The 16,035-nt window shown below is 35.3% G+C and overlaps 1 protein-coding gene across 4 annotated transcripts in view; it reads left to right on the top strand.

The window, feature by feature from the left end:
* The first annotated feature begins 1,114 nt into the window (after window positions 1-1,114).
* Window positions 1,115-16,035, top strand: part of LOC128213446 (uncharacterized) — a 57,386-nt gene continuing 42,465 nt past the window's right edge. The window contains exons 1-2 of one of the 4 annotated variants that reach the window (XM_052919143.1): window positions 1,115-1,881; window positions 13,605-14,490. In XM_052919143.1, coding sequence (XP_052775103.1) covers window positions 14,087-14,490 — 404 coding nt within the window. In that variant the 5' untranslated portion in view covers window positions 1,115-1,881; window positions 13,605-14,086. Of the gene's footprint in view, window positions 1,890-10,389; window positions 10,617-13,604; window positions 14,491-16,035 lie in introns of those variants that run through there. The other 3 variants (XM_052919144.1, XM_052919145.1, XM_052919142.1) reach the window with 3 other exon arrangements.

The following is a 16,035-nucleotide window of genomic DNA, read 5'->3' as shown; positions in this document are numbered from 1 at the left end:
GAAATGATTTCTTTCAATTTCATAGTTTTCAGTAATTTATCGTCGAAGGCTTGGAGCAGGATTTGTTATTGGTCCAAGTCAAAAGATACACATTACCCGTTGCGTACCCCTCGGTCGAAAACGGAATTCCGAAGGACAGAACACTCAGTCTGCCCGTCCTACGAAGCAAGATTAGGGGTGGAATTCAATGTTAATCTTATGGCCATACAACATTAACTTCATTTACTGTATTGGTCCTTATTAATAACCAATCCGATTAGCTACATCGTTTTGAGATCCAATTTAGACCAATATTGAATACAACCCTTTATGTTATTTGTCATAACTGGGGACTTTTACCACACTATGCGGAAAAGATGCTTCAAACATGTACTTTACGCATGTTTTCTGTCAATCAGTGATCTTCTGCTTTATTGCTACGAGTTAAATTCTCCCTAAACAAACCGTAGAAAAACACCATCTACGCCGTTTATCTTTTTAAAACATACATTTTGCTTGTTTAAATTGTGCAAAAGCATAAAAAGTTGTAAAACTAGAACGCTACATGGTCTATGAAATGCCAAATGAAGAGGAACATGTATAATATACCAGCATATATAAATATACTAAGCATTTAGCCTTCAGCACAAATTGAGACTAGCTATGCATCAATTATTCATTGAATTTGCTACGACAAAAGTGTAATAACATTGTATGAATATTTAGACAGCTGAGACCAATATAAATGTCCAATGCGAGGACAGAATATTGCATTGCAAAATGGACAGAAGCAAACCAACCATTTTAGTAGAGTCTTGGGTATCATAACTCGAACCATCCGGGGCCTTTCCCGCTCGTGCACATGAAGTAGACAGGATTGATGAGATGTCACAGGGTGAACTGTTGTTATGGGAAGGAATCCCGCATGGCACACAACTCCAGGAGCAACCAATCACGCCAGCAGGCGTAAAAGGTATATGACAGACTGTATCACCAATATTGATCTGCTCAATGCCGCTTTTAGCAAAAAACGCCACCACCATTTAAGTCATTTTCTGAGAAAAGGCTTACTGGTTTTATGTATACAATTCAGATACATAAATCAGATACTTAAACATGTGAGAGACGTAATGGAAATCAGAGGACTGGAAAGTGGGGAGTTGAAATTGACTGAAATGTAAAAGTATATGGTATTAACTGTGCTGTTGGTCTTGATTTCGGTTTCGCAAACATTGGTTTAGACACATTACCAACAGCGGTTAGATCATTGGAGAAAATCACTGGGGAGTTTTAATTGCTGCGGTGGAATGCTTGTTATTTTAGTTACAAGGATGGCACTGACATCATTTTGATATTTCAATTCGCGTAATGAGAAAGGAAAGAGAAAGGTGTTTTGAGCAAATGAGAGACAAATCAAACACCTGTCCAAGTTTCACCTGAGATTATGATTAAAACGCGAGAAAGAAATTGCTGAAATTAGACTGTTCTCCAGAATTCAGACATTTCAGGGTTACAGGATATGCGTAATACCCGGCTCAATCATGTATTATGAGTGTGCCATTATATCTACAGGATTCCCGAAGGTTTTGAGCTAATTTGTGGATTCATACGCAGATCAGTAACTGATTGATGGAATCCGACGGGGCATGGTAGATAAACAATCCAAACATTTTCTTGTAAAAGAGATATCTTCACTTCATAGCACTCCGGTGACTTTTCGACTCCCGGGACTGGCTATCTGGAACAATTTTCGAAATCTGAAGGTCCTTAAGATGGATCTTAGTTAAGCTTAAAAATTGGATTCGAAAAGCTGTGTCTAAGTTGTAACGAGGAAGTTTCGATGAAGTGAAGCAGGGAAAAGTGATAATTTCGGATTACTGCAAAAGTTGATTTGCTATACAGGTATATCGGTGAGAATGATTTAAAGAATGATAGTCGTACGACTATTTTATAAAACGAATTCTAGAATACATAACAACGGAAAAAACACTTAGAAAGAACTGATTTAAAATGATGGTGAAGTAATGTAGTTTCACTTAGCCAGTAAATATATCAATGTTATTCAGTACACAGAAGGTTGCATGGCAGTTTTAAATTTCATGATCTTTCTTTATTTAAATATAATTTATGGTTTATTTCTTTACTTGAAAAAAACAATAATATTATTTTGCACACACAGTTTCTTGATTCTGCTAGAAAAAATAAGCTAAAAGTTGTTATCTTCAACCGTTAAGAGTTTTATATCACAAGCAATTTTAATGCACACAATGGAAAGATAAAATATACAAAAACTAAGAGTCACATTACCTTAACCACAAACAAACAAGAAATTGAAACCTGTTGAGGTTATCACGTTAAAGCCGCATTCTCACAGATTGACCATTTTGACAACTTTTTTTACGTTTTGTCTTGGAATGAACCAGTCTTGAGAAAATAAGTGAGATAAGACTGGTGATAATTCAATTGACCATTTTGACAACCTTTTTAAAAAAAATTGTCTTGTAATGAATCAGCCTTGCGCAAATACATGTATATGGAAACAAGTGATATCAGACTGGTGACAAAATATCAGATCGAAGTTTTCAATAATTAAATTCGAAAATTAAAGTTTTGTGGCTAAAGACGTTACTAACGCTTTGAGAAAAATAGTTTTATGGCATAAAACAGCAGTTTTCGAACGTAAACATGAGAAAATGCTATCTGATCAGTTGTAAGCAGTATTATACCACTGGTTCTCAAACATTTACGCAAAAACAGGCTCATTCTAAGACAAAATTCTTTTCTTTTTTAAAAATAGCAAAACGGTCATATTGTGAGAGTGTAGCTTTAACAACAAAATCAAGTTTTAACCAAGAGATAGACTTACATATCAAGTTTATAACAATATGTTACATTCATTAAAGAACCTATTCTAAAATGTTTTAAAGTCACTTTGACTGCCTGTTTATGAGGTACGAAAACTCCGGCAAGAAAGAAAATGTCACCTTATTTATCACATAACTCATTTCACTTACGAAACGCATTCAAACTACAAGTAAAAACAACGCACTTAATTTTAGGATCATCATCATTGCATAAATAATATATCCAAACAAAACGAATCATAACATGGCAATATATAAAATGATAAATAATTAGTAAACGAATACAGTTAAGAACAGTTTTTTTGAAATGTGAAGAAACTGACAATACAGTATCTAATTTATTTGTGTACAATCTGGTCTCTTTCTCTCTAATAGCTGTACAGTCGAACACGGTTGGCTCGAACTCCCATGAACCTCGAGCCTCGGCAATCTGAGCCAGGCGGGAGTGTTAACCGTCAGAATAAAGAAATTGGTAATTTATATCTAGTTCGAGCCAACGAGGAGTTCGAGCCAAACGCTTTCGAGCCAACGGGGTTCGACTGTATTGCGCCCAGGAAAACCAAAAGGATTAAAACTAAAGAACAAATGAGAAAGGCGTCCCAAATGAAAAAGGGCGGACAACTTGAACCTACGACAATGAGAAAGAGTTCCCTCCCTTAATATTTTTAAAAAAATGTTTCATCTGAATTTGATCTACATATCAAACTTTTAAATAAGAAAACCGTTTGTTTGTGTGTTTTTCTTTCTCAAAACTATAGTTTAAGCATTATGATCAATAAAATAATTAAAAAAAAGAGAAATAAATTAAACGAAAGAAAAAATAAAAGGAATATTGATTTGATCTAAATCTGAATGGATTAAAATATATTTGGCGAATTTGAGGAAAAAAGCTGAACAGAGCAAAACTGGGCACAATAAATCAATTTAATATCCAGGGAATCTTGTATCAGATAAATATCAAATTCTGTCTGATGCAAACTCTTTCTATAAATCTTTTATAAGAAGATCGAGAATTTAGAAAATTCAGATTGTAGCCGAGTTATGCAAAATGAAAATAACCGCATTTCAAAACAAGACCATGACCAAGACAATTTTATTGAATATGGGTGTTTTGAGTGCGCTATATAAAACGAAAAATAACAAATATATGATTGTTCAGAAATTTGTTAATGTTAACAACTTGATTCATTGCATTGTTATTAACTTTTAAACGTGAATCAGGATGTGCTTGCATATTTGAAAATAAATAAGTACAGCTAAAACCATTCCCTTAAACATTTTTAGAAACACAACAAATCACACGTGTATTCATTAAACTTCCAGAGCAGTAACACTTTGAAAGTTAACAACGATTTCGTTAACAACGTTGTTAACTTCAACGAGGTTCTGAACAATCGGCCCTATGTGAGGTCGGTCGGCTTAGCAAACACTTCACTAAACCAAACGTGCCCAATATAACACGCAATCGGATATAACTATTGGTATAATAATAACCATTAAAAACCCATTCGACAGACACACCCTTCAGACATATGAATTAGTAATGTCTAACATTATACTAAAACATTGATGTAAATGTTACGGAATAACTAATCACCGAGTGAGCATGAGATATGTTTCTTGCCAATGAAGTGATATGTCTGACATAAAGAGGGATATTATTTCATACAATCGAACCCTGTTAACTCGAACTCGTTTGGCTCGAATTCCTCGTTGGCTCGAAGTGGATGTAAATGAGCGATTTCTTTAAACTAAAAATATCCGCTTGGCTCGAATTCCCTGGGAGCTCGAGCCAACGGGGTTCGATTATATTTAAATTGCAACATTATGAGAAAGCTTATTAATGGCTACCACGATGAGTGTTCGTCTTCCCGTGGTAAATTACTAATGGTTTGTTGATCTCAATTTGTAAGAATCGTTTGTTGCAAAGTAAGGAATAGTTCGTATATTTATTTCAAACATTTGCATAGCAGTATGAGAGTGCTTCTAATGAAATAACGTTTCTTTCAAAAATACAAGCATTATTGATTTGGGACCAAATTTAGCTGTGATCTGAAATTACGAGTAATAGAAAAGTCTCTAAGAAATCTCATCGTCCGTTATATGCCATTAGTAGGGAACATAATTAAATCGGAAGTGATTTTTTTTGTCATTTTAGGATATGGAATTGAAAAATCAGCATAAAATAGACATTGCTGTGAAACAATGTCAATTCACATCAGTATCAGGAAATACAAGAATTATGCCCCAATACCTAATGCGTTATATAAAACAATTGAACTTATGGCCAAGCAACAAAGACACACCGTGCAACGTAAAACTGTAACAAAGACCCAGTTCAAAGACACAAGGCTAACAGACACTGAACGATAGACTCACACTGTGTAACGTAAAACTGTAACAAAGACCCAGTTCAAAGCCACAAAGCTAACAGACACTGAACGATAGACTCGCACCGTGCAACGTAAAACAGTAACAAAGACCCAGTTCAAAGACACAAGGCTAACAGACACTGAACGAGGACACACTGTGTAACGTAAAACTGTAACAAAGACCCAGTTCAAAGCCACAAAGCTAACAGACACTGAACGAGAGACACACCGTGCAACGTAAAACTGTAACAAAGACCCAGTTCAAAGCCACAAAGCTAACAGACACTGAACGAGAGACACATCGTGTAACGTAAAACTGTAACAAAGACCCAGTTCAAAGCCACAAGGCTAACAGACACTGAACGATAGACACACCGTGCAGCGTAAAACTGTAACAAAGACCCAGTTCAAAGACACAAGGCTAACAGAAACTGAACGAGTGACTCACACCGTGCAACGTAAAACTGTAACAAAGACCCAGTTCAAAGCCACAAGGCTAACAGACACTGAACGAGTGACTCACACCGTGCAACGTAAAACTGTAATAAAGACCCAGTTCAAAGCCACAAGGCTAACATACACTGAACGAGAGACACACCGTGTAACGTAAAACTGTAACAAAGACCCAGTTCAAAGCCACAAGGCTAACAGACACTGAACGAGAGACACACCGTGCAGCGTAAAACTGTAACAAAGACCCAGTTCAAAGCCACAAGGCTAACAGACACTGAACGAGTGACTCACACCGTGCAATGTAAAACAGTAACAAAGACCCAGTTCAAAGCCACAAGGTTAACAGACACTGAACGAGAGACACACCGTGCAACGTAAAACTGTAACAAAAACCCAGTTCAAAGCCACAAGGCTAACAGACACTGAACGAGTAACTCACACCGTGCAACGTAAAACTGTAACAAAGACCCAGTTCAAAGCCACAAAGCTAACAGACACTGAACGAGTGACTCACACCGTGTAACGTAAAACTGTAACAAAGACCCAGTTCCAAGCCACAAGGCTAACAGACACTGAACGAGTGACACACCATGCAACGTATTACTGTAATAAAGACCCAGCTCAAAGCCACTAGGCTAACATACACTGAACGAGTGACTCACACTGTGCAACGTAAAACTGTAATAAAGACCCAGTTTAAAGCTTCAAGGCTATAACAGACACTGAAAGAGAGACTCACCGTGCAATGTAAAACAGTAACAAAGACCCAGTTCAAAGCCACAAAGCTAACAGACACTGAACGAGAGACTCACACTGTGCAACGTAAAACTGTAACAAAGACCCAGTTCAAAGCCACAAGGCTAATAAACACTGAACGAGTGACTCACACCGTGCAACGTACAACTGTAATAAAGATCCGGTTCAAAACCACAAGGCTAACAGACACTGAACGAGAGACACACCGTGCATCGTAAAATTGTAATAAAGACCCATTTCAAAGCCACTAGGCTAACATACACCGAACGAGAGACACACCGTGTAACGTAAAACTGTAATAAAGACCCAGTTCAAAGCCACAAGGCTAACAAACACTGAACGAGTGACTCACACCGTGCAACGTAAAACTGTAACAAAGACCCAGTTCAAAGCCACAAGGCTAACAGACACTGAACGAGTGACTCACACCGTGCAACGTAAAACTGTAACAAAGACCCAGTTCAAAGCCACAAGGCTAACAGACACTGAACGAGTGACTCACACCGTGCAACGTAAAACTGTAATAAAGACCCAGTTTAAAGCCACAAGGCTAACAGACACTGAACGAGTGACTCACACCGTGCAACGTAAAACTGTAACAAAGACTCAGTTCAAAGACACAAGGCTAACAGACACTGAACGAGCGACTCACACCGTGCAACGTAAAACTGTAACAAAGACCCAGTTCAAAGCCACAAAGCTAACAGACACTGAACGAGCGACTCACACCGTGCAACGTAAAACTGTAACAAAGACCCAGTTCAAAGCCACAAAGCTAACAGACACTGAACGAGCGACTCACACCGTGCAACGTAAAACTGTAACAAAGACCCAGTTCAAAGCCACAAAGCTAACAGACACTGAACGAGCGACTCACACTGTGTAACGTAAAACTGTAACAAAGACCCAGTTCAAAGCCACAAGGCTAACAGACACTGAACGAGAGACACACCGTGTAACGTAAAACTGTAACAAAGACCCAGTTCAAAGCCACAAGGCTAACAGACACTGAACGAGAGACACATCGTGTAACGTAAAACTGTAACAAAGGCCCAGTTCAAAGCCACAAGGCTAACAGACACTGAACGAGAGACACACCGTGTAACGTAAAACTGTAACAAAGACCCAGTTCAAAGCCACAAGGCTAACAGACACTGAACGAGAGACACATCGTGTAACGTAAAACTGTAACAAAGACCCAATTCAAAGCCACAAGGCTAACAGACACTGAACGAGAGACACACCGTGCAACGTAAAACTGTAATAAAGACCCAGTTTAAAGCTACAAGCTGCAAATCACACGTGTTTGTATGACATATTCGAAGTATCAAAGATATGAAAGTTAACAACGATTCATTAATTTTAGCAACGTTGTTAACTTAACAAAGTTTTAAACTATCCGCCTAATATTGCGTTTTCTTAAATAGATATCAGTCGAAACAACATTCTACTTGATCTAAAGTCAGTGTCAGTGTTTGATGTAAATATCACGGGCTTTTATATTTCTGATATAAACTTGTCGTCTCGGTGGCATTTATCGAAAATGTTTTAGTACCATCTTCGTCTAAAATCACATAATAGAAACCATTTTTTATTCGAGAAACAAGGTCGTTTTTATGAGGCGATCCATCGATCCGGGGATTTTTTATATCCGAATCAAATGAGTCTGATCACTATTTCGCCATAACTTTTCTTGTTACGACCAGGGCGCTTTTCTGACGTCCACTAATTCTGATTAATTTGGGATTAGATTCCTTTTAATTCTGAGACCATTACCTGATTTAGTTCATGGTGGTTTAGGAAAATAGTATTGGCTGGGCCAAATGAGAAGATTTATTGTAATACTTTAATTAAAAGTAATATTTTCAGTGCACTTTGCAGAACTAAATGGTATATATGTATAATCATATAGAGTTCCAATCAATGAAACTTCACAGCAGTGTCATATCCAATCGGAACACCTCGGCCATTTTCCATCGAAAACATCCTCAGATGTATATGGACGGTTTATAATGTCTAAATTATTTACATTTAACTACGCTACAAGAGATGGCGTAGTGATTTCAATTAAACAGTTAAGCCTAAGGACTTTTTTATTAGAAATATTAATCATTTATGCAATAAAAAACGTTACTGAGAATCGATTTTTACATAGTTATATAAATTATATCACTAGGGCAAAGGCATGCATCCGTTTTCCGATTGTGTCATTATCAAGCAAAAGGGAATCCCTGGGCATTCTTATTCTTAAAACATCTTAGGTCATCTCCTAACGTTCATTTTCCTAAGTTAAATGCCTCACTGTTCGATATGATAACTTCTCTACTATCTAAAATCGGGGTTAAACATTCATAATGATATATCATTTGTCCATGGGCATAAATGCTTTGATTAGGTCCTATTTGGAAGTTTTGAACTATTCAAGCCAAAAAACAAGAAAGAAAAATAAGACGAAAACAACACTGAACATAAATACAGTAAACACTCGCTATGTCCAAGTATTTTGGACCTCGGGAAATACTTCGAGATAACGATCATTCGATTTAACCGGAAAAAAACATGTCTTACTAATCCCAAAATATTCGAAAAAAATCGACCTAACCGGAACATCGAGATAACAGAGTTCGACGTAGCGAGTTTCGACTGTATGTTAAACCTTAAAGTGCACGGAAGCGTATCAAAAGAATAACAATGAGATGATCAAACAAAATCCAATTTGTCTTAAAATTTGGAAAACACAATGAAGACGAACAAGATCACAAAAGTTAATTATCCCAATTAATAGTGCTATAATGGGGAACGCGGTCGTTAAATTACCATCAAGAAAGCATCAAAGACACATAGGGAACTTGAAAGTCAGAGAAAAATCCACTTATATTCAGCTTGTCTTAAAAACTTTTCAGTTACAGCTTGGTTTTTGTTGTGATACTATCATTGTCTGTGTTATTCATACAGTGTTGTTTTTTTTTTTCAAATGTGGATATATTCATAACGATGGAATAGTTCGTTCATTCATATTTCAAGTTTGTTTTGATACAACTATCTGTTTGGTTTGTGTATGTGTTAAGACATGTTTTCATTTATTTTTGACTAGAATAGAAGCATTACTTATAAGATATGGGGAAGAAATTGCAATGTAAATTATTAACTTTGAATAGCCTTGGCAGAATACGATATTAACGAAGATTTTACATTAACTCTTATACTATAATATAAAATAATACTTTTTATAACGTAAAATGTTATTTATCTCGACAAGTAAAATCTTGCAATTGCAATGTAAATCAAAAACTTCGATGAGCATACTAGGAAGAATACGATTTTGACGAAGAGTTTACATTAACACTTATACTATATCATAGCAAATAATATTATCAATGACGTAAAATGTTGTTATATCGACAAGTAAAATTTTGCAAATGCTACGAACTTAGGCAGAATACGATAGTGACGAAGACTTTACATTAATACTAAGATAATATAATATAAAAATACTATTTATAAGGTAAACGTTATAATATCGACAAGTATAATTTTGCAATTGTAATGTAAATCATTAACTCAGAATATCAACGGAGATTTTTTAATACATTATCACTATATGTAATAACTAGCATGGAGCGAGGAATTGGCCCCCAGAAAAAACCCATTAGAGGTCACATGACTTGAAGGTGTGAAAAAGGGGGCGCTAACAGTAGTTTGTCTAAATACCATTAAGTAGCTTAATTAAACATAAAATTAATATTATTTTTATGACGTATAATGTTATGGTAATATAATATGATCCTAAACGGCGTCTTAGTGTCCGAAAACTCTAAAAGTACAAATTAGTATTGCTTCAACTGCTCCGAGTGTCCCACGAAAACACAAACGTATTACATTAGTCATGAAGGCCATACACACAAATGCGGATAATCATTCGGCAATGTTGCCAGAAAATAAATCATAAAGTATTTGTGCAATGTCAAAGATTCGGTAGAACAAACAGCACGTTTCTCTCGTGCACATCAGCTGTTCAAGGGATATTAACCGCCTTGGTGAATTTGAATTTCGAAATTAGATATTGGAATAGTGAGCGGGAGAAATAACTGTTTAATTAAGTGAATAATGTTTTGCTTTCGTAATTTAGCAGAAAGCACTTGGATTGCCTTCAAGTGATAAATGCGCAGTTGGAAAATGCATCGATATTTCGGTAAAAACACAACATATTTTGAAATTCAAATGACTAGAATTATTGTGTAATTATTGTATAGATTTTACGAATTTAAATGGTATCTAATCTCATAGAGTTCAATTAGGGCGAGCTTAATGGTATGTCGGAACAACTGTTGGATAATAAGGAAAAATAACACCATCAAATTAATTTAATGCCATATCATAATTTAACACATGCAATCAGCGATTACTAATTTGCATACAATATCATACATTATTAGCGCATTGTCTGGTCATGTTTTTACTCACGGAATAATTGTACCTAGAGACACGAGTACAAAGCTTTCGATCGCGTGGGTGCCCTCCATAATCATCCACCAGACATTTTCCTGGCTTACCATTAAAATGTCAGCACGAATATATCGTGCTTCCGGATAATGATTAGAGATCTGCTATGGTAATACACTGTATACATGCAGATGAAACATTTCCATATCAATTTTGAAAATTAAAGCATAAAATTACAATCTAATACCATTGCCAAAGGACTAAAATGTAAATATATCAATTGAATTATTGATGCAAGCTAGAACAATCCTTAAGCCAAAAAACATACCTATGCTACAATACAGTGTAAGTTATATTTCAACAAACAAACAATTTATATTGTTTGTTTTTTACCCTAAATATATAAAACTATCGGCGCCTTCATCAGCACCCCAAATTTCTCATTCTTACAGGATTAAGCTAACCTCACTATTTTTGTGTTTCAATCATTTGGGTAATATTCACTGCTTGAAGAGTTTTTTTATAATTTAGATAGGAACTATCTTAATGATCATTACATAAAACCATTTTTCATTTAACAAAAATTCAATTAAAGTATGTATTTGGGCTTATTGAAATAAGCTACTTAAGCTTGTTAAGCTAAAGAAGTTTCGGGAAATTGGGGCCGATTAAAGAAATAATAGTATGGAGTTGTCGACAACGTTATACACTGATTAATGATGGCACGTCACTTAGCGACAAAATGAATGTCGAGAAAAATATGAAAAATATGATTTAGACACATATATTTAAAGATAAAAAAGTATAGACAATAAGTGATACAATAGCCTTTAAAAAAAGTGTGTAACAAAAACAAAGTACAGTCGAACCTCGTTGGCTCGAACTCGCTTGGCTCGAATTCCTCGTTGGCTAAATCTGGATGTAAATGACCGATTTTTTAATACTGAATGTAAGCATTCCCGCTTGGCTCGATTTTTTTTCAAGTCTCGAGGTATTTTCGCCGGTCCCTGGGAGTTCGAGCCAACGAAGTTGGACTGTAATAGCAATAACAATACAAACATACGTTATCAGCGGAAGAGGTGGGCGTATAATTAACACTATCTCTTAGTAGTTATACAAATACATAGTTCTAACCACCTCTGGCTTGTTCCTGAACGGTTCCCAAATCTCTGACATTGTTACGTGTATTACAGCCTCGAATCATTGCATTAGATTGTGGTACGATGCCAGGGAAAATACTAATTGGCAACACCGGTACCTAATCATTGGTCAAACACATCATTATTACCCGCTCTAACGAATCTAATGAGTTCAGGGTTAGAGAGTGAATTGACACTGAGGCCAGAACTAATGAGATATTTGTTTAATGTTATTTGTATAATATGAAAAAATGTGTTCCTTAATATTACACGCATCTTGTTTATGAGCTAGTTGGATGACATGAATTAAAGTGTTAATGATTAAGAATGATTATAAGAATAGGCGGAGTGATTGTAGTTTTGAGTCCTTCTTAATCATTAAGATTTTAATTCGGGTCATCTGAGTGACTTAGAATACAACCTCATTGGCTGACACATTGTCAACGCAACATCTGCCGAAATTCTAAATCGTTGGGGCTTGTATTTAATGATCTGCAATTTCATTGGCTGAAGATATAGGTTGTATTCTAAGCATAAGTTCAAACACGAATACTGCTAATATAATTTTTCATAGCAACTTTACCAAGTCGATCAAAATTGATAAAAAGCACGAAACCGGCGATAAATAGTTTTGAAAGAGGGTAAACGAAGGAATTTCGTATATAAACGAGGACTTTTTGTGCCTTCAAGAAAAGCACCAAAGCTATAAACAATTGGCCTCTTCCTAATTCCGAAACAGTGAAACCCAACGTACACAGTTAGTTGAATACCAAAGAAAAACTTCTGACACATTCTCTGAACATATTCTAGATAACACTGGAATTTTCTATTGTTGTGATAATAGGAGTTATTTGATTTAAGCGTTTAGCTAAGCCATGAGTGTGTCTTTGCAATATGGGATGTATTACTGACTCAACAAGTATAAAAAACATCAAATAAGTATTTCAAGATTTTTTTTAATCTAAATCGGTAATGCAAGTAGAAAATATATCGATAAATGCAAATATTACCGTATATAGAAAAAGAAATTAAACATTCAAAATTTTAATAATCTAAATTAGCGCGTTTAAAGTATAATTATATACATAATTTATATTAAGAAGAATATGCGTAAACTACAGCAATGAGAGTTATTAACTTAACATAATTAATATTTAAAAGATACAAACTACAAACATTGCAATGATACCTAATGACTATGTCATTTTAATCTTTTCACTAGGTAATACAATTATTCATGTTTGCAAAATACCATTATCACTAAATAGGTGATTCAAACATCAACGAACTTGCACAAAGTATTTACACTATTAAAATATGCAAAATAATATCCTGCGGACATTTAACGACTAAACTTACCATTAAATAATGTTAAAGCAAGCCACTAATACATGTGATAATGAAAAAAATAACTTTGTATACTGTAGCAAAAAAACATTGATAAACAGACGCCGTAAGTAGACTGATGTATCGATTAGATATAGAAATAATATATTCGGAGATCAGTTGATGCCTATATGAATTGTGTCACGTCACATATATCCGTATTGGTGTTTTAGCTGATCTTCTAAATATATTGTTTTTCGTTCTCTCCTTAGCCTTGAATAACACTGCTGAAAAATAAACACCAGATAAACAAAAAATCTCAACAAGTTGAGGTGTCTGACATTGGAATTCTCGCCAGTATCGAACTACCATATGTATAACTATGTTGGAATGACTTTTGCAAAAGTAGATGTTCAAAGCGATTAAACAATGTGACGTAAAGGATGGATAAAGAGTAAAGCAAACTTCATTACATGTTCGGAATAAAGGCGTATAAGAAGAACTTGACCTTGTTGGTGATTAAGTTCAAGGTTTAATGCAACTGATGCAGACTTTGTTTTTAAATTGGCCGGGATTGATCCATTAGAGGAAGCTGATACCAGGATTACAATACGCTAATGTTGTTATTTTGAAGTTTGGCAAGCAAAAGTCATTCAAAGGGAAATTATATTGAATTTATACAAGGAAATGTAAAAGTGGATTAAAATTGCAAAGTGAGTTGCCAGTGGGGATATAATACAAGTTCTGTGTTTAAATGGCAAAGATGTTCTTTAGAGAAATCATGCAGGATAGTAAACAGAAGCCTTCCAACCCGGATCTGAAGAAGTTTAAAACTTCGACAGGGTCGCCGATATTATACACGAGGTTCCGGAAACACCGAGGGATATATTATCCCTTGGCTAAACATTACCAGGGCTCGAAGACAAAACCCAAACAAAATCACAAGCATGCTTGTGTGATTTATTCGAAGACCTATGGAAGAGAAATGTATGGTAACATTGACATTTGGCCAGAAGACGAACATGCAAAGGAAAAACTTCTTCAGAAACTTCAAGCATTGTCTATGGAAGAGGAGGAAGAAGAAAATGATGTTGGAATTGATATCCCAAGAGCTTTGGACGAGATGAATGAAAATAAGGTGTTGGAACACAAATACGGGTATGTACAGAAATATGAGCGCCCAATTGAAATGTTGGTATTTGACTTGTAAGCTATATAATCTTTGTTTGGTATTGTAAACTTGAAGAAGAAAATATAGCATGTGGTTTTATTTTTCTTAGATTAAGTACAGTTTAAACCCGCTTGCTTGATATCGCTTGGTTCGATTTCCTCGTTGGCTCAAACAGGATGTAAAGGACCGATTTTGGTTTACTCCGTGTAAGCATTCACGGATGGCTCGATATTCGCGAGGCTCGAAGTATTTGGCCAGCCCCTGGGATATCGAGCCAAAGAGTATCTACTGTATTTAAATCCAAAAATGAGTGAACGTATGGCAGTTATAACCAACATAAGTAAAACATGTTACTTTGCTGGAAAAAAAGTTATATATACGTTTTGTCATTTCCTGTTTTGTCGTTTGATATGGCCCCTAATAAGTCTCCATTTATTGCAAGACTTAATGTAACCCTTTTTGGATCTTAGGTATTTTCTAGTGTAAGTGACTCTAACTGTTAGTTCTTATAATAAGTTCTTTTCACCGACGATGCAATGGCGGTTACCCAAACATTCAGCAATGTCGATTTTCTGATAGTTGTGTAATGCGTGTTATCTTGTAGCGCGGTGTCTCTTGTTTGGTGTGTGTGTGGCCTTGATCTCTATGCATTCACACAATATATTGGTTGGGCTTAGGTTACTGGAATTTTCCATGTAATTACCAATTTAATATCCAAAAACCGACCAAATTTGATAGACACGTAAACTCTGGTCCAGTCAGATAAAACTATCAGACTGTTCTAGGAACAGAAACATGTAAGTACTTGCTAAAACTGTTAAATGAATTTCCACTCCAAGTATCATTGTGTTTTAGTGTAATAGCTACCTAGAGAAATCATTTTTTACTTAAAGCATATTGTACGCCCTTATGTAAAGTATGTTATACAACTTGGTATCATTCAAAGAAGTGTAATGACGGTTGTTAAAGTCTGCTGGCACATTTAAGTGCAAACATACATGTATTTTACGTACACGATAGGCGTGATCCTAATCGCAGAACTTAGTCGATAAAAAACACTGGACAACACTAACTTCCCTATGCATTATTAAACACAACAATTGCGACCTTTATGTGTAGCGCTGGTCTACAATGTACTAAACATGTATTTTTTTTACTATCAACAGTGATCGAATGCCGCTATCTATTTTAAAGTTGCACTCTCACAGATTGAACGTTTTTACAACTGTTTTATTTTTTGTCTTGGAACGAACCAATTTTTGCGAAAATCCATGGGAATCAGTTATATAAGACTGCTGATAAAAAAATCAGATCGTAGATTTAAATAATTAAGTTAAAAAAATGATGTTTTATGCATTTTTCTTAAGCCGTAAAACCATTAAGTTACGAACGGAAACATAATAATCTACGATCTGATTTTTGTCAGCAATCTTATATCATTGGTTTGCAGATATTTATGCAAACATTTGCTCTTTACAAGACAAAATACAAAAACATGTAAAAATGGTATATCTGTGAGAGTGCAGCTTTAA

The sequence above is a fragment of the Mya arenaria genome, chromosome 13, assembly GCF_026914265.1.
Source record: "Mya arenaria isolate MELC-2E11 chromosome 13, ASM2691426v1".
Taxonomy (NCBI): domain Eukaryota; kingdom Metazoa; phylum Mollusca; class Bivalvia; order Myida; family Myidae; genus Mya; species Mya arenaria.
This window is presented reverse-complemented; position numbering and strand designations above follow the sequence as displayed.